The following is a 21,665-nucleotide window of genomic DNA, read 5'->3' as shown; positions in this document are numbered from 1 at the left end:
CCGGGCGGTGGCGCTGGAGGTAAGGTGCCTGCCTTGCCTGCGCTAGCCTAGGATGGACCGCGGTTCGATCCCCCGGCGTCCCATATGGTCCCCCAAGAAGCCAGGAGCAACTTCTGAGCGCATAGCCAGGAGTAACCCCTGAGCGTCACAGGGTGTGACCCAAAAACCAAAAAAAAAAAAAAAATGACACCAGCTTTCCCAACCCTCCCCCCCCCCCCCAAAGAAGTAAAAGGCAGACCATTGTTAATGTTGTTATAGACATGTAAGGTACAAAGACCATGTAGCCCTCTTTTTCTGGAAAAGCTGGGTTGATACTGAAAAGAAGTTACCAGTTGAGTTAAATACAACTTTAAATGGTTTGGGGGATCATAGGCAGAAATCGGGAGATTCAAGACAACATAAAGTAATATTTATAAGGACTATTTTGGGGGCCTATAGGGATGTATTTCAATGATAAAATATTTGCCTCTTGCATGCACGAGTCCCTCGTTTTGATTTCTGGTACTGTCAAATATAAAAAAGCTATTTTGAAATTACCTACATGAGATTGTCTGATAGTGCTTAAGAAGCTTTAAGATGTTGCAAACAATTTAGTCGTGGGTTATTAAAGGTCAGAGCGATAGTATAAGAACAGTAGGGAAAGCCATTACCTTGTACATTCCCTAAGCACTGTACTGTTGTAGCCCAATATATATGTTTTTAAGTTTAAGTGAAATGATACAATCAGCATGAGAAAGTTGCTTTCCAGGTGCCACCAACACCTGACTAAGACAAATCTGAATTATCCAAGGTGGGAGCTGGGAGAGGACATTTGCAACTGAGGAGCAAAAAGTGATGGGAAAGTAGCCCTGACTGGCTCAAGGAGTGGGTGGTATAATATGGCCTTGGAGGGTCAGTGAGGGGGCCAAATAATGCAGCCTTGGACCATGGTCTTGTGTTTTATGTGGAAATGCTACTTTCTGACCCCAAGCATTGTTTTCTGTAGTACCAAATATGCCCCAGCAGCGGCAAGACCAGCATCACCAGAGCACCATGATGCACCCTGCCTCAGCAGCTGGTCCACCAATTGTGGCTACCCCACCAGCATACTCTGCACAGTATGTTGCCTATAGCCCTCAGCAGTTCCCAAATCAGCCACTTGTTCAGCACGTGCCACATTACCAGTCTCAGGTGAGAAAGAATTCTTAATATTTGTTTCATTTAAATCTTTTTGTTTTGGGGCCACACCTGGTGACACTCAGGGTTCACTCCTGGCTCTGCGCTCAGAAATCGTTCCTGGCTCGGGACCGTGTGAGACGCCAGGGATTGAACCCAGGTACATTCTGGGTCAGCTGCATACGAGGCAAATGCCCTACCTCTGCTATCGTTCAGGCCCCTCATTTAAATCATTAAGGGTCTGGAGTAATATTACAGCAAGTAGCATTTGCCTTGCACATGGCCAAACGGGGTTCAGTCCCCGGCCATCCCATATGTTCCCCCAATCCCACCAGGAGAAATCCCTGAGTTTTGCTAGGTGTGGCTCAAAAACAAATAATCTAAAAAATTTATTACATAAAGAAAAAACTTTATTAAAAAAAGAAAAAACTTTATGAGCTTTGCTTTGTTGTTATGATGAAGTAAATGCAGATAGTTAAGAATGGGGGTGTGTGGGTGTATTTTTATTTTTATTTATTTTTTTTTTTGGTTTTTGGGCCACACCCTGTGACGCTCAGGGGTTACTCCTGGCTATGCGCTCAGAAGTTGCTCCTGGCTTCTTGGGGGACCATATGGGACGCCGGGGGATCGAACCGCGGTCCGTCCTAGGCTAGCGCAGGCAAGGCAGGCACCTTACCTCCAGCGCCACCGCCCGGCCCCATGGGTGTATTTTTAATACATAATAGAAGGAAATAGCCACAAAAAGATTTAGATTTTCCCATTTCTAGAAACCTGAACACCATAAAGTTAGTTAACTAAAATGTGTTTGACTACATTTGCTATTGTAACATTTTTTTTTCTTCCTTTATTTCTTGTTTGAATACAGCATCCTCATGTCTATAGTCCTGTAATACAGGGTAATGCTAGAATGATGGCTCCACCAACACATGCCCAGCCTGGTTTAGTATCTTCTTCCGCAACTCAGTACGGGGCTCACGAACAGACGCATGCAATGTATGGTAGGGAGCACTTTGTTTGTCTTTTTCAGTGTGTGTGACTATCCTTAGTTTGTTTTCAAGCTATGAATAGACATTGCTTTAAAATAACTTGACCCTTAATGATACTGAGGATAAAATGACTAATTAAATGCATTTCTCTGACCTGCTTTAAATAAGTCATTGCAAAATCATTTCTACTTTTGTCTATGAAATTCCTGTCTTCAAATTCCTTATTCCTATGTAAAAATGTAATTCTGTATATGTAACAAACAAAAGCTTTTTTGTGTGTGTGTGTGAAAAAAGTTAACATTACTCTTCTTCCTCTGTGTTACCATTTGGTTTACTCTGCCTATGACATGTAAGAAGATTTTACTCTAATGAAACCCCTCTCCAGTAAGAAAGCATTCTGTTTCACTCCTCATTTGGAGGGTTGCTGGTTACCTATTTTATTTCTGTAGTAAATGTGATGTATTACTGTAATTGTGTAATGTTAGATATGCCTCAGATATGTTCTCTTTAGGTATAATCAATATAAGCAATGAAAAATGAGACATGGTCTTCATAACATTAACCATATAAGAATAAAAAAATTACTTTGTGTAGAACAATGAAAAATGAAAATAAGTACATTAACATTAAATGTATATATGAGATAAAAATTATTTGTGCAGGTTAATTAATGTAGGATCTGCCAAAGTACTAAATTAGTTTCAGGGTTTAGAACTTAAAATTTCCATTTCTATCTTCTAATTTAGAATTATAGTTGTCTCATATATTTTACAAAATGCACCATCAGTTAGTATGACTTCATTTTAAGCAAGATTTATGATATTTTGTAAGTGAATGAAGACTCAGGTGGCAGTCATTCTTATTTACTCTAACTCACCCCTCAGTTTTCTTCCCAGAGACATGGTCTATCTCAGGGGTCTTCAAACTACGGCCCACAGGCCACATATTGTATTTATTCCCATTTTGTTTCTTCACTTCTAAATAAGATATATGCAGTGTGCATAGAAATTTGTTCATAATTTTGTTTTTACTATAATCTGGCCCTTCAACAGTCTGAAGGACAGTGAACTGGCCCCCTGTTTAAAAAGTTTGAGGACCCCTGGTCTATCTGGTCTTAATTTTCTCAATCACTGCTTAAAACTTTGTATTGTGAATTATGCCCTTTACGTTTTAAAATTTAAAAATTATATATAATTTCTACATTACAGTAAACATTTCTCAAGAAGTTCGTAACAGAATAACACACTTAAGTTTTTTGCTGTAATTGTCATTGGCTTCTCTTTTGTTGACTTAATCAGTGCTATTAAATGTGTGAAAAGACTCCATTGATTCATCACACTGACTTTCTTGCATTTTATATACATTTAAATAATATTCCAGTTTGCTAAAGGCTTAGGTGAAGAGTTCATTATGTCTGTTTATACACTTCTGGTGAATGCATCATGAATCAACAAGTGGACAAAAAACATTTAATTCCTCCAGTTTTCTGGCATACTCCCCTTGGAATAAGATCTGAAACTTTTGAGCTAAAATTTCCATTGCTCTTAGAATAAGCTATTTGTGTAGCCATATTCGAGGCATTTTATAGTAATACTGTGATGAACAGAACGTTTCTCTTCAGTGTTTTCACTTACTATCAACATTTGTCTCTGTCTTTTGGGTTAATGTTCATCAATTTACACAGCCTGCACATGAAACCTAGTTTTCTTTCTTTTTTTTTAAATTTTTATTTTGAGGGGCCGGGCGGTGGCGCTGGAGGTAAGGTGCCTGCCTTGCCTGCGCTAGCCTAGGACGAACCTCGGTTCGATCCCCCGGCGTCCCATATGGTCCCCCAAGAAGCCAGGAGCAACTTCTGAGCGCATAGCTAGGAGTAACCCCTGAGCGTCACAGGGTGTGGCCCAAAAACCAAAAAAAAAAAAAAATTTTATTTTGAACAAAGTGGATTATAAATTTTTCACAGTAATATTTTAGGTACAGGAACCTAGTTGTTTTATATTAGTTTTTATTTAACTACCCTTGAAAAAGCATTTTGGCCTTAGACCCTTAAGTTCATTCAAGTGTGGGTAAATAGAAAATATGCAAACCAAATGTTGGACTTAATGTCCAGTGAAATCTAGGGGAGGGGGGGAACCAGTTTTTCATTGCCAAGATAAAGTTGCTCAGCCACATCTGAGTTTCTCCTGGTTTACACAGTTTGAACTTAGATGATCTGTGGTTAAGGGTAGGCTTTAAGGCGGAGTGAATTTGATATGATTGTTGTTTATGAATGAGAGCACTTCTCTCAAATACTTCGCAAAACAAACTTTTTTTCTGTAATTTAATAATCAGTTTAATCTCTTAAAGCAAGTTTTTTAATTCCTTAGTGATTTAGATTTATATTTTACAAATATCAATTTGTGACAAATACCAAGCATTTTGTATATAGATTTCGAACTTAGACAAAACTGCTGCATTGATTGAATTGTTAATTTCATGTTTCTTTTCCAAGAAGAATTTATATTTTATGTTCTTGGTGGAACTTTTTTGAGTGTGAATTTTGTGTTTAGTACCATAGCCTTACATGTGCAAGTCATATATTTAATATTGAACATTTTTTAATCTCTAAAATGTGTATTTGTAAGTTGTGTCCTGTAATCTTTGCCCACTATTTATTTATTTAGGTGGTTCTAAGGATATTGAGCCAGGGATTTTTGTTGTTGTTTTGGGGGATTGTTTGATTGTTTATGGACCACACCTGGTGATGCTCAGGGGATTGTTTCTCCTGGCTCTGCTCTCAGTAACTACACTAGGATGATGGGGATTGAACCCAGGTGGGTCATATGTAAGGCAAGTACTTGACCCACTGTTGTTGTACTATTGCTCTGGCCCCAAGCCAAGGTTATTTTTTAAAATGTATTCAAACAGAAAAACATGAACCCAGATATTGTTGGCAATTATGTCACCTTTTTGTTACTTATAGCCATAGACCAGCAACAACAGCAAAATTTAAAACTTTATTTTAATTTTTCTAAGTCTAGCTCAAGTAGTAATCACACACGTGTGTAGGCCTGAATTTGATCCTAAGTCTGCTGGCCCTCTGTGCACTTCTAGAAGTGGCCTCTGGACCCCTGGACTCCATTGGGATGACAATAGAAATAAGATAAAACATTAATAGATTTTGGTATATTCAACATAGAATGCTAACACCAGACAACTGAACAGATAAAGTTCAGAGAGATTTATATTTATATGCTGGATTTGTTGACCTTGAACTCTAATTATCTTAGTAGAAAGGACTCAGCTCAGATTTCTTCTCTTCATCCTCACTTTTGTTCCTTCCTCCTATGTTGCTATGTTTCCTTAACACTCAGTCTTCTGATTTATGTAATTTTTCTTTTATGGCAGTGATTTTCCAAGAAATATATTTGAGGCTTTTCCTACTAATAAAGCCATCAGGAAGTGTTAGATTCAGAATCCTTTTTTTTTTTTTTAGCAGTTTATTGCAAATAGATTAGAAAAAAACAGTAGGTGAAAAAAATTAATATGCATTGATTCCTCTACCTAGTTTTTGGTCTTCTTAACCTTCCTAGGGTACATATAAACTGACACTTTTTAATAAATACCCTGTTTAATAGCATGCTATTACCACATTTTCTAAATTTTGGATCCACTACCAGCTGCATAATGCATGTCTTGAATGAGTTATCTTAATAGTGATTTGCAAAATTGTTTGAGTCTTTAGAGTTTGGTAAATATTGTTTCATTTTGGTACATTACTTCTGTCAAGATTGTTAATAGATGATGCCATGCTGATCTCTTATTAGATAATAACTCTTTCATTTTAAGCAAGTCAACATGTGGAATTGATAGCCTCACACAGAAGAAAAGTGTCTTTTGGTTCATCCCTATTTTAAATTTGTAGCATTGTTTAAAATGCTTGTCATAGCTTGTAAAATGAGAAAGATTATTGCATGAATACAAAAAGAAATGTCAACCTTTCCAGAAAATTAGGAAAATGCACACCTCAAAAGGCTAATTTACCTTTCTATTTCCCAAATTCAGCATGTCCCAAATTACCCTACAACAAGGAGACAAGCCCTTCTTTCTACTTTGCCAGTGAGTTGGGTTTTTTATACTAATTTTAATTGCACAGTAAAACACTTTTTAAAGAATACATGTTAAGGGAGTAGACTTGTTAATCAGTATTTTCCTGTGCCAGACAAAAATCATTAATATATACCTATAAATTCTCCAGAGTGTTTTTTAAAAAAGAAAATAAAACCCAGCTTAAGAAAGCTGGAGTTAATAAAAAATTGAGTGTTTCAGAAATTAATTTTTGCATACCAAGCAAACATGTGACTGTTTTGGAACTCCTTAATGATTTCTTTGTTTGGAGAAACCTTCCCTGAACAACATTTAATAAAAATTGAATGGCAAGCTTAATAGAAAAAACTTAAATAATTCCTTTTTTTTTTCATCTTGGAATGAAGAAATTAATTTTGTAAAGATTTTTAGATGAATAGGGTGAATTAGTAGAAAACTATTTGTCATTTAGGTTGCTCACCACTAAAAGTTAAAAATTCAGGTACTAGACACTGGGTATCTAGTATAGCATATGTCTGGGGATTTGATAGTGGGACAGGGGTGATTTGGGCCACACGGGGTCTACTTGGGCTGTTTCTGGCTTTAGTTGGAAATAGTACCAGGGATTCAAACCATGGTTCAGGAAGCAAGAAAATTATCTTAACCCCTGTCCTATCTCTAGCCCTGGACAGGTATGTGTGGTGTCTTAAGTATTAAGCAAGTATATCTTAATTTCTTCCAGAGTCTGGAAGTCACTGCTCTGGCAGTGAGGATCCTCTCGTTGCCAAAGAAATAGTAAAGGATGCTCTTGGGTAAATGATGTTCTTAGCAATGAGTCTCAAAGGCAACTTTAAAATAAGACCAGCTATGTATTTGAATGTGAAGTTTTCTAACCTGGCAAAAGTCTTCGAATAGTATTTTATGTCCCTTAATGTGAAATTCTATATCCTGGGAATAGTAGGGTAAAAATTCGTTAGACTGAATTTTGAATTGATTTAGAACAACTCAATGTCTGAATCTACTAAATGCCAAATTTTAAAAACCATTTAGAAAAAAATTTTTTGACTCATTTTCATTCTTTCTGCCATGACTTGGTATCCAAAAATAAGTACTCGCATATTATTTATTTGGTGCTAGGAAATGTTAACAAATTCAATCCTTTAATAGATGCTCTTTAAAAAGGGGTCTTGCTGTATCTGTATACTATTAAAGGGAAACTGTATGTGATAGAATATGTAAAATACAGTTTTCAGTCATTTTACTCTGTTCCACCTGAGTTCTCAAATCCATTTATCCTCACCATCTTTATCTTAACTGTCTGTGTCAGTAATTTGGAGTCATTTTTTTTGGTAAGTAGCTAAAAGGTCTTTAAATACACCCACCATGTAAACCTTAACTGCTTAGCAAATCATCCCCCAAAAGGAAATTTCATCTAAACTCTATAAAATGAACTAACAGGGCCCGGAGAGATAGCATGGAGGTAAGGTCTTTGCCTTGCATGCAGGAGGACGGTTGTTTGAATCCCGGCATTCCATATGGTCCCCCGTGCCTGCCAGGAGAAACCCTTGAGTGCTCCTGGGTGTGACCCAAAAAACAAAACAAAACAAAAAAATAAATAAATAATGAACTAACAGTTGGGCTGCTATTTGTAATTTAATTTGCTGCTTTGTCCCATCTCCCCAACTACCCATTTCCTACCTCCCACCATCCCATTTTGAGCCATCTTATCATGAGTTAGTATAGCTGCCATTCTTTTACTCTCCCTTTTAAAGTGTTTCTGGAGTCAGAGTGATAATACCAGGGTAGGAAACTTGCCTCGCATACAGCCGACCATGGTTCAATCCTATGACATCCTGTATGGAGTCCTGAGTTCACCAGGAGTGATTTGAGCACAGAGCCAGGGTTAAGTCCTAAGGAGTGGGGGGGGGGGGGAGGGTTGAGACCCAAAAACAAAAAGGAATTTTTCTGTTTTTTTCATTATCTTTTTAATTCTCTGAATTTACATCAGATTTATAAGTTAAAAGTTACTGTGTTTTCTTTTGAAGTTTAATAGGCTAGTGTTTCTTGGACTTGTGCTGTCCAAGGTCAGAATCTTCAAATCTCATTTCAGCTTAAGAAAATAGACTCTTGTCCCTCTTGAGTAGGCTTCAGTAAGAACATGACTATTTTTGGAATGTGGTTAGTGATGTAAGGATTTAATAGACTTGTCATATTTAGATTTGTTTTGTTTTGTTTCTGGGCCACACCCGGTGACACTCAGGGCTACTTCTGGCTTTGTGCTCAGAAATCGCTCCTAGCTTGGGGAACCATATGGGATGCTAGGGGATCGAATGCAGTCCATCCTAGGCTAGCACAGGCAAGGCAGACGCCTTACCTTTGCGCCACCACTCCGGCCCCATATTTAGATTTTAAATATTTTTTATCAAGGAGCTCAGTAATTGGGAAACTCTGGATCAGATGTGGCCCAAAGAAATGATACTTCTGGGGACCAGAGAAACAGTGAGTAGGGCATTTGCTTTGCATGCGGCCAGCCAATGTTCAATCCCCTGCATCCTATATTGTCTCCCAAGCCTGCCAGGAATAACTCCTGAGTGCTACAAGAAGTGCCCCGCCCTGCCCCCCCCCCAAAAAAAACCAAAAGAAACAACAACAGCAACAAAAATACTTCTTTAATTAACTTGACCTATTTGACCTAATTCTGGTTTCTTGAAGGCAAATTAAAGTTTTTTGGTTTTGAGGTGAGTGCTCAGAAACTGGCAGCCATTCTGCTCAGGCCTGTAGGAGGCAGTGTTACTGATTGAGTTTGTTACCCTGCTGACAACCAGACCAACACAATGCTTGGAGTTTTCACAGAGCCAAACCCTGCTGGGCTCATGGATTCATGTGATGCCAGAGATTGAACATGTGAGGCATATGTCCTAACCTCTATACTACCTTCCTGGCCCAAATTGCATGAAAACTCTTATCAGAACTTTAAATAAAAAGCTCCCTTTAGGGGCTAGTGTGATAGTGCAGTGGTAGGGCATTTACCTTATACACAGCTGACACAGGACGGAACCTCAGTTCCATCCCCAGTGTCCCATATGGTCCCCCAAGACAGGAGCAATTTCTGAGCACATAGCCAAGAGTAACCCCTGAGTGTCACCAGGTATGGCCCCAAAACAAAACAAAACAAACTTTTTGTTTTTGGTTTTTGGTTTTTGGGCCACACCCGGTGACGCTCAGGGGTTACTCCTGGCTATGTGCTCAGAAGTTGCTCCTGGCTTGGGGGACCATATGGGACACCGGGGGATCGAACCGCGGTCCGTCCAAGGCTAGCGCAGGCAAGGCAGGCACCTTACCTTTAGCGCCACCGCCCGGCCCCACAAAACAAACTTTTAATCTCTAGTATGTTTTTTTTTGTTTGTTTTCGGACAATACCTCGCAATGCTCTAGGGTTTCTCCTGGCTCTGCACTTAGAAATTATTCCTTGGGTCCAGTATTTGCATGCAGAAGGTCGGTGGTTCGAATCCTGACATCCCATATGGTCCCCTGAGCCTGCCAGGAGCGATTTCTTAACATAGAGCCAGGAGTTAGTAACCCCTGAGTGCTGCCGGATGTGACCCAAAAAAAAGAAGAAATTATTCCTCACTGAGGGCTGGAGAGATAGCATGGAGGTAGGGCATTTGCCATGCATGCAAAAGGACGGTGTTCAAATCCCGGCATCCTATATGGTCCCCCAAGCTTTCCAGGAGCGATTTCTGAGTGTAGAGCCAGGAGTGCCCCCTGAGTGCTACTGGGTGTGACCCAAAAAAACAAAAAAAAAAAAGAAGAAAGAAAGAAAGAAAGAAAGAAATTATTCCTGACTGGGCTCAGGAAATTTTGTGGGATACCAAGGATTCAACCTAGGTCAACTTCATGTAAGACAAGTGCCATACCCACTGTACTAATTGCTCTAGCTTCCTTCTGGAATATTTAGCTAAATTAATGAGCTTGTACAGTAAATGATACATTTAGCGCAGTAATGCTCAGAATTAATTGCTCTTGGCTCTCCCAAGTCTCCTTTATTGATTCGTGTTATTTTTCTATCATTTACTTTATTTATTTATTTATTTATTTATTTATTTTTGGTTTTTCAGGCCACACCCATTTGATGCTAAGCGCTCAGAAATTGCTCCTGGCTTGGGGGGACCATATGGGATGCCAGGGGATCGAACTGAGGTCCTTCCTTGGCTAGCGATTGCAAGGCAGACACCTTACCTCTAGCACTACCTCGCTGGCCTTCATTTACTTTATCTTATTGGTTCCTTTCTCTGGTCTTCTTCCAGTCTTTTTCCCTCTTACCTGTCTATCTGTCCTCTGTTTCATTCTTTTATTCTTTTTTTATTTTTTATTTTTAATTATGAGAACAAACTTATAAGAACATTCTTGTTGTTTTTATTTTTTTTTTTGTGATTTTTGGGTCACACCCAGCAGTGCTCAGGGGTTATTCCTGGCTCCATGCTCAGAAATTGCTCCTGGCAGGCACGGGATTTGAACTGATGACCTTCTGCATGAAAGGCAAACAAACGCCTTACCTCCATGCTATCCCTCCGGCCCCATGAGAACATTCTTTTTTTTGTTTTTGGGCCATACCCGGCGGTACTCAGGGGTTACTCCTGACTGCTCAGAAATAGCTCCTGGCAGGCACAGGGAACCATATGGGACACTGCGATTCAAACCAACCACCTTTGGTCCTGGATCGGCTGCTTGCAAGGCAAACGCTGCCGCTGTGCTATCTCTCCGGGCCCATGCGAACATTCTTAACTGGCTTTTCAAGTGTTACTCATTTGAAAGTGGTATATCACATTTTCTTTTTTCTTTTTTTCTTTTTTTTTTGGTTTTTGGGCCATACCCAGCAGTGCTCAGGGGTTACTCCTGGCTGTCTGCTCAGAAATAGCTCCTGGCAGGCACGGGGAACCATATGGGACACCGGGATTCGAACCAACCACCTTTGGTCCTGGATCGGCTGCTTGCAAGGCAAACGCTGCTGTGCTATCTCTCCGGGCCCTGTAGTTCACATTTTCTTCATTCAAAGATCTGTTTTCATATTTGAAGGAGAAAGGTTTCTAGACCAGGTAATTTTATATTTAAAGCTAGCTAGATATTAAAATTTATTTGAAATTTATGATCATGTATCTGTTCTACCTGCTTGATTTTTCTCCCCCTCCTTACTTTGTTGACTCTAGGCTCCAATTTGTGTTAAACCATATAAGTCATTGTGTTGGGGAAATACGGTACTTTAGACCAAAGCTAAGTAGATGCACTTAGTTTGGATTACTTGTTTTAGCTTTGTTTTTTGTTCTTGAGTCATCATACTTGACTGTGCTCAGGGCTTACTCCTGACTTGCACTTGGAGTATTGGGGATCAAACCGAGAATCAGCCACATGCAAAGCAAGCACCTTAATTGCTCCATTGTCTCTCTAGTACCAATTTGCATACTTGTACTAAAAGTGTAAATGAGATTACAGATTAGAACACCATTTTTTTTAAAACCTTTTTAAGAACTAGTGAGACTGGAGAGGTGTTTTAAAAATGCATAGTTGGGCCTGAGCGGTGGCGCAAAAGGTAAGATGTCTGTCTTGCAGGTGCTAACCTAGGACAGACCGCAGTTTGATCCCTGGCATCCCATATGGTCCCTCAAGCCAGGAGCGATTTCTGAGTGCATAGCCAGGAGTAACCCCTGAGCGCCACCGGGTGTGACCCAAAAAACAAAAATAAAATAAAAATGCATGGTTAATAAATAACTCAGTTTTATTATCTTGTATAATTTCAGGATTTAACAGTTCTCTAGTTTGTGAATAACAATTATGAGACTTTGTGGGCATAATTATTCTTTTTGTGAATATAGCTTTTGGGGCCCGAGAATGTCAGGCTTTTGTGTGTAAAAATTACTAATATATTTATCTATAGTTAATTGTTTATTGCTTAAAAATAAAATTTTTAAATTTTTTGTTCAAAATTCTGGGGAAAACTTAACATTTTAATGTGCCTTTAGTATAACAATTATTTGAATAAAGTTTTACAACTAGAAACAGATACTGTGCTGTCTATGAAAACTCAATAGACACTGCAGCTTGTGATTTCTTCTCTTTTTCTTCCCCATTTTGTATTGCTGCAAATGAAATCTTTAAGAAATTGAGTAAAAAGGATTTTAATGATAAATGTTTAAAAAGAACAGTATACATATATCCAGTAGAATTTTCTGTAATGATGGGATTATTTTGCAGGTTCTATGATCTAATCAGCCATTAGTTAACATGTGGCTCTTTTTATTAAAAGTTATTTGAGAAGAAAGTGTAAGATGTTTATATGCATAAAAATCAGATTTGAAATTCATGTCAAGTTTTTGGAACAAGCTTAGTACCTGGACAGTTTGGGTGTTCTGAAGGTTAAAGTCATGAGCTTAATGGTGAAGAAGAATGGCCTTTTAGTAAGTTTAGAGAAAGACAGTGCCTGCTTTCATAGACCATGAGCTCACAAAGCAGTTTGCACATCATTTTTCCCAGCTCCCGGAAACAGTCACTTCTTTTAAAACACCCAGAGACTATGTTGCCACAGTTTTCCTTGTTAATAGATTCTAGCTCATTTTAACTCTAGTTAGGGGAAATTTTCCAGTGTATAGACAAAAGTGCTTTGTTTAATTTGGGTAGTAACAAATATTGATGGCTGCTCTAGTGTTGGCAGTTGAAGCACAGGTTATCTTCATAGAGATTAGAGAGGTTGCAGTCAGGGGACACTTAGGTTGAGCTGAAGTATTGAGGGCTCATGGCTCTGCACTGTTGAACTTTACAGATGTGCCTCTTCCTCTGCATGATACTTATTTGGGCCAAACCTGTGTGCTGTGGCACTCTTGGTAACTCTGCCTGTTAGACTAGACTGCTAGGGTTGGAGGGGCCTCGTTCCAACGCTGTGCTTCTGCCATCCATCCCCGTTTGTTCTATACTAACCTGTCATCAAGAACATCAACTAAGGGGCGGAGAGATAGCATGGAGGTAAGGCATTTGCCTTGCATGCAGAAGGATGGTGGTTTGAATCCCGGCCACATGTTAACTAATGGCTGATTAGATCATAGAACCTGCAAAATAATCCCATCATTACAGAAAATTCTACTGGACATATGTGTACTGTTCTTTTTAAACATTTATCATTAAAATCCTTTTTACTCAATTTCTTAAAGATTTCATTTGCAGCAATACAATCCCATATGGTCCCGAGCCTACCAGGAGTGATTTCTGAGCGTAGAGCCAGGAGGAACCCCTGAGTGCTGCCAGGTGTGACCCAAAAAAAAAAAAAAAAGAACATCAACTAAACGTTCTGTGTGTGAGTTTTATCTTTTTGGGATTTTAGGGTCTCTTTAAGAGGACAGAGGACAGCCCATTGCCACACTGGTTAGGTTTTTGTCACTGCTGTCAATAGCAATGGGATGAACTGGCTGTTCTAACATCAAATCTGTCTCAGTGTACCGCAGATTCTCAAATTCCTCTCTGGGAAAATAAGAACAAAAGCATTTCCACCATATCTCCCTGTTTTAATGAGAGTGGTCCATGCTGAAACTTTGTTTCTTCAGTGAACCTGTTTTTACCCACTTCCGTTTTATGCATAGTCCAGGGGATTCCATCTGCTAGTGTTTAGAAAGCAGAGATGAGAGATGGTTGAGCAGGGCGGTTCCAAGGAAGTGTTTTCTGAGATCAGCAGGAAGGAGGACAAGGGTGGAGCCCTGTCCTATCTCACAAAGCTGACGCAGCTCCTCCCCCAGCCCTCTGGCAGTCCCATCCCACAGGACACTGTTAGCTTTAAGGTCCCATCATAGTCTCAAAGTAGAGTGAGAGAGAGAGTGAGATAGAGTAACAGAGAGACAAAGAGAAATTGAATTATTACTATGCTTTTAAAGTTGCCTTTGGGGAAAAACCTAGTGACTTTAAGAACAAGTTTAATTTGATTATAAGACACATACGTGTTATGAATAAACACTACACTTGATGGTTATGCAATAACTTAACTTGTTTTTTTTATCACTAGAAAATGACTTCTGTATAACCAAGTATGATCTGGTCATGGTTTAAGTTAGTATTGCACATCACGAAAGCTTGATTGGTGGAGACAAGGGTCAGTTGAAGTCATCAGATCTCTCGTTGATACACTCTCCTTTTTCTTCCTCTAGTTTCCACCGGCTCCCTTGCTCAGCAGTATGCTCACCCTAATGCGAACTTGCACCCACATCCTCCACATCCGCAGCCTTCAGCGACCCCTACCGGCCAGCAGCCCAGCCAGCATGGGGGAAGTCATCCAGCACCCAGCCCTGTTCAGGTAAGGAGGTATGGGACTTCTACAGCTGTAGCCACCCAGGTTCTCAGGCCAGGACAAGCGCCATGGACAAATAACCCCCAGGCTAATTGAGGTTTTTGGAGGGGGTTGTTTCGGTTTGTTTTGGGGCCATGTCCATAGTGCTCAGGCTTTCTCTTGGTGCAGGGCTCAGGGACAGTATGGAGTACCAGGGATCGAATCCAGGTTTGGCTATGTGTGAGGCAAGTGTAATGCCATTTTCACTATCCTCTTGCCAGCCCTACTTTTTAAATTAGTCAACTGAGGAAGTTGGATAGTTTTTTGTTTAGTTGATTCCCTGATTCATAGTCTTGGTCTAGTGTTAATTCTGTTTAGTTGGGGGTTGTAATTGACTCTTAACTAGGTTCTAGTAGGCCCAACTGAAGCCCATTTTCATGCACTAAGCTAAACTTTGTTATAACCCTTAACTACTTTTCATTTAAAAAAATGTTTTTTTCTGGGGCCAGAGAGATAGCATGGAGGTAAGGCGTTTGCCTTTCATGCAGATGGATGGTGGTTTGAATCCCGGCATCCCATATGGTCCCCTGTGCCTGCCTGAGCGTAGAGCCAGGAGTAACCCCTGAGCACTTCTGGGTGTGACCCAAAAACCAAAAATAAAATAAAATAAATTTTTTTTTCTGAGGCCGGAGCTATAGCACAGCAGTAAGGAATTTGCCTTGCACGCAGCCAACACATGACAGACTCCAATTCAAATCTGGCATCCCGTGTTGTTCCCTGAGTCTACCAGGAGTAACTCCTGAGCTCTGCCGGTGTGGCCCAAAAAACAACCAAAAAAAAAAAAAAAGTTTTGAGAGAGAGGGATATAGGACTCATTTATGGGATGTTTTATAAAGTGGACAATAGAAGAAGACCAGGAGAACTGGTTTATGGTAGAACCTTTCCACAAAGATGGGGGGAAATGTAGTTAGGGCAGAGCAGGGACCCCAGTGACATTGGCAGTTGTAAATGATCACTTTGGACAAGAATTGGGTACTGATAGATCAAGTGATATGCAGGATACCTCTTCAGTAACAATAATACAAAATACAGTGCTTAAAAGGAGAAGGAGTGGGTGGGTGGGTGGGAGGCCAATTAGGAGCACTGATGGTCAAAAATGTGCCCTGGTGAAGGGATGGGTGTTGGAGCATTATGTGACTGAAATTCCATCACAAACAAAACTTTCCATTTCTCATAGAAATTGAGCTAAAAGGAGTTTTGGTTTTGGTATTTGGTCCACATCTGGTGGTATTCAGGGTTTACTCCTGCCTCTGCACTCAGTAATCTCTCCTAGTGGGCTCGGGTCCACATAAATTGCCAAGATCCAACACTTGTTGGCTGTGTGCAGGGCATCAAGTACTCTACCACTGTTCTTTCACTCCAGCCCCTCAAGTTAAGTTTTGGTCTTTCTCATTCTTTCCTGTTTCTGTGCAGCACCATCAACACCAGGCCGCCCAGGCTCTCCATCTGGCCAGTCCACAGCAACAGTCAGCCATGTACCACGCGGGACTCGCACCCACACCACCTTCCATGACACCTGCCTCAAGCACGCAGTCTCCTCAGAATAGTTTCCCAACAGCACAACAGACCGTCTTCACGATTCATCCGTCTCATGTTCAGCCTGCGTATACCAGTCCACCTCACATGGCCCATGTACCTCAGGTAAACCCACTCTAGCCAGCCTTCTGATGGCCAAGTAGAATCGAAGTTGTTAATGAGCAGCAATGAACTAGATCCTCCAGCCCAGGAAACTCTGTGTGTTGTGCCATTTGCCTGTCTCCCTTTTCCCAGTCAAGTACATGTGATCCGATTCTAAATGAATGTTTGTGTGGTTTTGTAGTGGAGCAGTGAAGTTGCCGAGTGGCCAGTCCTTTACCGTTTCCCACCTGAGACCGTACAGATATTTTGGAGCCTCTAATGCAATCGTAGTACTTTCCTTTTTTTTCTTTTGGGGGGCTGGAGGCATGCTCAGCAGTAGTCAGGGAAGCATGCAGTGCCAAGTGTCAAAGCCAGAGTCCTGCATGTAAGGCATATACCACAGCCTGAGCTCTCTTCCTGGGTCTGTTTTCCTTTCTGTGTCTGCTTTGCTATGTTTCTATAGCTTTGTTGCGATATGTACATATATATGCCTATATATATGTATATATAGGGCACCGTGTGTATATATGAATATATGTATATTATGTATATATACATATATAAATGTCACACGCTTGTCTGGCAGGGAGGTTGGGGCTTGTACAATTCTTAGCTTCTGAGATAACTACTTTGCGTCTGTCAGCTCATTAGACACATGCGTTCCAGAGAAATTTTCCAAATCTTTTGTTGTTTTCCCTGGCTCCCATATACCCGTTTTGACCATGTGTTGTACTTCTCGAAAGTGCCTGGCCTTGAACATTGGTCAGTGTCACTGGAAGTAAGCTGGAGGTGGCGTGGGTGTTCCCATTTTCGTACAAAGCATCCCTGAAAGCAATGTGGGGCTTCACTGCGGGTGAAGGATGTGGTTGCTGTCTATCAGCTGCTGATTGAAGTCCAGGGCCATCCCAGGCTGCCTTGGGTTGTCTTTAAAAAGCAAAGGAGTGGCTCTAGAGTTGGTCTCAGTGCTGTTGGTCTTTGGAGGCCCTCCCTGGCGCTGTCTTTGAGGTCCTGCTACTTTCACCACAGAACACTCTGGTGAGTCGATTAGACTGCCCCACCAGACTCCATTCCCTGTCAGACAGTGCCACTGAAGCTCTGGTGTGGTGGTGCTGGAGATAACCTTGGTTGGAGCTCTTTGGAGCAACCATCACTAAAGTTGTACATCTCCGGGAGCATAGATTCTGTAGAACGTGGTATTGTGTGGATAATTTGCTTTTTGACAGTGGGGAGGGAGGTCTGATTGGGCCAGATGTGGGCCACTGTGTTGAATCCGGAAGTTAATGAGAGGAGGGGTCTTTAGATGTTTAGTGGAGGTTGTTAGTGAAGTGGGCATGTGAATATACATAGAAGTTGGGGTTCCTAAAACCTAACTTTTTGTGTGTTTTTGTGCGGAAGAGCAGAGGTTAATGTTTATAGGGAAGTCCTGTAATGCTGTGAGCCTATTGAGTAGGTGAGTCGAAACCGTATCAGGTCAGGGCTTGTCTTGGTCTAGAGCAGTGCGAGTGTGGAAAGCAAGAAATAATGCCTTTTCCTGATCTGCCAAGTCTTGGCAGAGCTTGTCCAGCTACTGAAAAAGTAGCTGACCATGAAGTCTGGTTGAACTCACCATCACTTGCTACAATGGGCAGGCCCAGCTCATTTCATTTTGCCTTTCCTACACCCTGAAGCCCATTCACCCAACTACCTCCTCCTGCTCCATCAGCATTGTAGCCCAGTGGAGGAGGCTTGAGTGTTTTCTCATTGCCCCAACATCCTTGTTGCTGTGTGCTGGTGAGCGAGCCACAGACCAAGGGGAGGGCAAATGCCTGGCCTGAGAGAACCAGAGGATAGAAATTGGCCATCCCTGTTCTCACTGGAATGAATCTGCTCTCTTATTTGAGTGAGGCAGACACATAGTGTAGGTCCCACATGGAAAGCAGTTCTGACTTCCCTCGTAATGTAGTCGAGAAAGCTGCTCTCAGGAACTTCAGGAATCTGATCTCTGGGAGCTTCGTCAAGTATGAAAGAGTTCAGTGACAGGAAGTTGGAGACTAGGGCTTTGCTTTCTGGATGCCTGGCCCTCAGCCTGATAGGGCTTCCTCAGAAGTGAAGCATTATCTACAGGTTGTCGATGAGATCTCTACGAGGGCATGTCCCACAGAGGGAAAGAAGGGGCCCTTGGGGCCCATTGCCGCCCTTTCCTGAGAGCCCCAGCCTAGCAAAAGGACCACAGTTGACATGTTGTTTAAGTTGGAGATGTTGCCTGTATGCGTAAAAGAGCTCTCTGTTTCAGGCTCATGTACAGTCAGGAATGGTTCCTTCTCATCCAACTGCCCATGCGCCAATGATGCTAATGACGACACAGCCACCCGGCGGTCCCCAGGCCGCCCTCGCTCAAAGTGCACTACAGCCCATTCCAGTCTCGACAACAGCGCATTTCCCCTATATGACGCACCCTTCAGGTGAGGCGTGTGTGTGCAGGGGCCGCCGGGCACCCCAAAGCATTCTGCTCGCACAGGTGGAGTGGCAGGCAGGGCCAGCGCTCGGAATCCCACATTTGAGAACTAGCAAGATGAGAGTCTGAGTGTCCACAGCAGGGACTGTGAGGATCAGCTCAGTGCCAGGCCTTCGGCGTCCAGGAATGTCTGATGGTACATAGGGCTCGGCTTGAGAAGCAGCAGCATCTGTGTGGCCGGTGCACACTTAGGACTCAGTTGGCCTCCTTGTTAGGAATGACAGGCTGGACAGGGCAGCGTTTTCTTCCTGAGTACCAGCAGACTGTCGTGGGGGGTTATTACCATGGCAGAGTTTGATCGTAGCGCTGGACAAAGTGCTGTGTATGGTTGGTCTGAGTGTAGCTTTAGCTCAGCCGAGGCCCTGGCAGGGAGGGAACACCCCAGGATTGTGCTCTACTACTTGATGGCTGCCATGGCGACATTCAGTCTAACTCGTTACTCTGAAAGCAATACTGGTGCTTGGCTAATATTTGGGGAGGGGGTATGTTAGGGCCTTTTTCTGCCCCCTGAGCAAGTCTTCTGAGAGTTTTATTTGAAGTGGTTTTATGTCTGGTTTGTTTCTATCCACCTCTCCCCTTCCCCTTTTGGTACCTACCAATGGGTAGAGGGAATGAATGAAACTTCGAGTCTTGTTCAGTGAGCACAAAGATAGACAGTCGTCTGCTGCAGACAATTAGGCTAATGTGCAGTATTGCCAGTTTCCTGTTTCAATATCACTTTTCTTTCTTACAGTACAAGCCCACCACCAACAGCAGTTGTAAGGCTGCCATGGAGGAACCAAAAGGCCAAATCCCCTCCTCCCTTCTTCTGCTTCTGCCAACTGGGAGCACAGAAAACTAGAATCTCATTTCTTTTGTTTTTAAAAAAGTATGTTGATTTCTTGTAACATCCAATAGGAATATTTGCTAACAGTTCACTTGCAGTGGAGGACATTTGGACCGAGTAGAGGCATTTAGGAACTTGTGGGCTGTTCCATAATTCCATGTGCTGTTTCAGAGTCCCACGAGTACCCCCCAGCTCTGCTTGCTGAAACTGGAAGTTATTTATTTTTTAATGACCCATGAAAAAGTCACGAACACATCAGCTAGCAAAAGAAGTAACAAGAATGATTCTTGCTGCTATTACCGCTAAAAAAAAGAAAAAAGAAATCAAGACTCGGAACACCCTTTTACTAAACTTGACAAATGGTTCGGTAAATTCTTACCGTCAAAGAACTGACGGCTTATTATTTATAAATCAAGTTTGAGGTGATCACTGTCTACAGTGGTTCAACTTTTAAGTTAAGGGGAAAACTTTTACTTTGTAGATAATATAAAATAAAAACTAAAAAAAAATTTAAAAAATAAAAAAAGTTTTAAAAACTATCAAGTTAGTGTGTGTTTATACAATTAACAGCTTATGCTGATTGCATTGTAGGATACTTACTGTCAAGGTGATAGCACAGTCACTTTCTAATCTGGAAGGTGATTTTTCTTCATGAGCTCTGTGCTTCAGGTGGAGTAAGGCTGGCCATGCTCTGTCTAATCAGATTCTGTAAGCTTCCTTTTGAATATCTCAACACAAATGATTAATAGTCAACCAGAAACTGTCCTACTCCAGACAACTCTCTTAACCAGTAGAGGGCAGGAGACAAGCTCTTTACAATACAAGGCAGTTTTCATTGCTACAGGCTCAAAATGTCCACTTGGTGAAAGGAGGAGAAAAAGCAAGTTTTCTGCAGAGGCCACAGTTCTAGATGGAACCTCAAACATTGTAACAAAACAAGAGTCTGAAAACTTTTTATTCACATATAGCAATTTTGTACATCATAACAAAAGTTGCATTTTCCAAGAATAAGTTACTTGTACAGTACATAAACAATACATAAAAAATTTGCTAGATGCCTTCTGCCTATAAGGATATAAAATGGATTCGCTTTCTGTGCTGTTGTTAAAATGTGCTGCTTACTCTAGACACACGAGACCCTGTTTAGAGGCAGATTCTAGACTAGCCTGTGTGGAACGTTGGAGCTTCCATGCTACGTTGGAGCTTCCATGCTATTTGTGATAGGAAGCTATGCCCTAATCAAGCAGGAAAAACTCAGGCAACTCAGAGAATTCAAAACCTTGATTTCTAAAGAAACTGCCGGCACAGCGCAAGTCTACCCGGATTCGATCCTCGCAGCACAAATGGTCCCCCCGAACCTACCAGGAGCGATTTCTGAACACAGAACCACGAGTAACCCATGTGCTTATTATGGGGTGTGGTCCAAAAACCCAAAGAGGAGGAAAAAAATATGCTGTGTCAAATAGTGTTCTCTGGCCTGAAGCTTTTTAATGCTGCTGCCTGTTCCTTGTAGAATTCTACAGGGCCCAGAAACAATCAAAAACAGGTTATACCACATAAAGCAAGATAGACTGCTGGTCTAAAATTCAAGGCAAGTTAGCTGACTTAACTCTTTGGTGCTGGTGACTGTTAGTTTGTAAAAGTTCACTAAGTCAGATGAAAGAGTGCTGGGAGTATGGGCTGGGAATGCTCCTGCTCTCACCTGGCAGGAACGTGATGCCAACTGGCACTCAGACACACAGGACTGATGGGAGAACGGATGTGAGTGCCTGCTGCAACTGACCACCTCTGGCTGCTCCTGCAGGAAGCTTAGTGTCCCTTCTCAAGCCCTGAGGAAGGAACTGAACAGTGCTGGCAGTAGGGAATGTTTGCTATGGAAACTCTTGAGGAGAGGGAGCAGCTTGTTAATTCGCAGAGTCTAATGTGGGACTCTGTAGATTGTGGGTCGGAGCTGCCACTTGCTGTGCCTGGCTTGCCAACTGGCACTATCTGAGAAACTAATGTTGAAGCCACGTTGAAAAAGAAGGACCCAGGGCCGGTGAGGTGGTGCTAGAGGTAAGGTGTCTGCCTTGCAAGCGCTAGCCAAGGAAGGACCTTGGTTCGATCCCCCGGCATCCCATATGGTCCCCCCAAGCCAGGGGCGATTTCTGAGCGCTTAGCCAG

General features: G+C 41.7%; 1 protein-coding gene across 7 annotated transcripts in view; it reads left to right on the top strand.

Annotated features, from left to right (window-relative positions):
- Window positions 1–20,040, top strand: part of ATXN2 (ataxin 2) — a 78,050-nt gene extending 58,010 nt beyond the window's left edge. For 3 of the 7 annotated variants that reach the window (XM_049789332.1, XM_049789327.1, XM_049789326.1), the window contains 7 exons: window positions 986–1,170; window positions 2,021–2,153; window positions 6,183–6,236; window positions 14,387–14,532; window positions 15,979–16,206; window positions 18,455–18,623; window positions 19,410–20,040. In XM_049789332.1, the coding sequence (XP_049645289.1) occupies window positions 986–1,170; window positions 2,021–2,153; window positions 6,183–6,236; window positions 14,387–14,532; window positions 15,979–16,206; window positions 18,455–18,623; window positions 19,410–19,438 (944 nt within the window). In that variant the 3' untranslated portion in view covers window positions 19,439–20,040. The remainder of the gene's footprint in view (window positions 1–985; window positions 1,171–2,020; window positions 2,154–6,182; window positions 6,237–14,386; window positions 14,533–15,978; window positions 16,207–18,454; window positions 18,624–19,409) is intronic. The other 4 variants (XM_049789329.1, XM_049789328.1, XM_049789330.1 and 1 more) reach the window with 3 other exon arrangements.
- The last annotated feature ends 1,625 nt before the right edge of the window (window positions 20,041–21,665 follow it).

The sequence above is a fragment of the Suncus etruscus genome, chromosome 15, assembly GCF_024139225.1.
Source record: "Suncus etruscus isolate mSunEtr1 chromosome 15, mSunEtr1.pri.cur, whole genome shotgun sequence".
Lineage (NCBI taxonomy): Eukaryota > Metazoa > Chordata > Mammalia > Eulipotyphla > Soricidae > Suncus > Suncus etruscus.
This window is presented reverse-complemented; position numbering and strand designations above follow the sequence as displayed.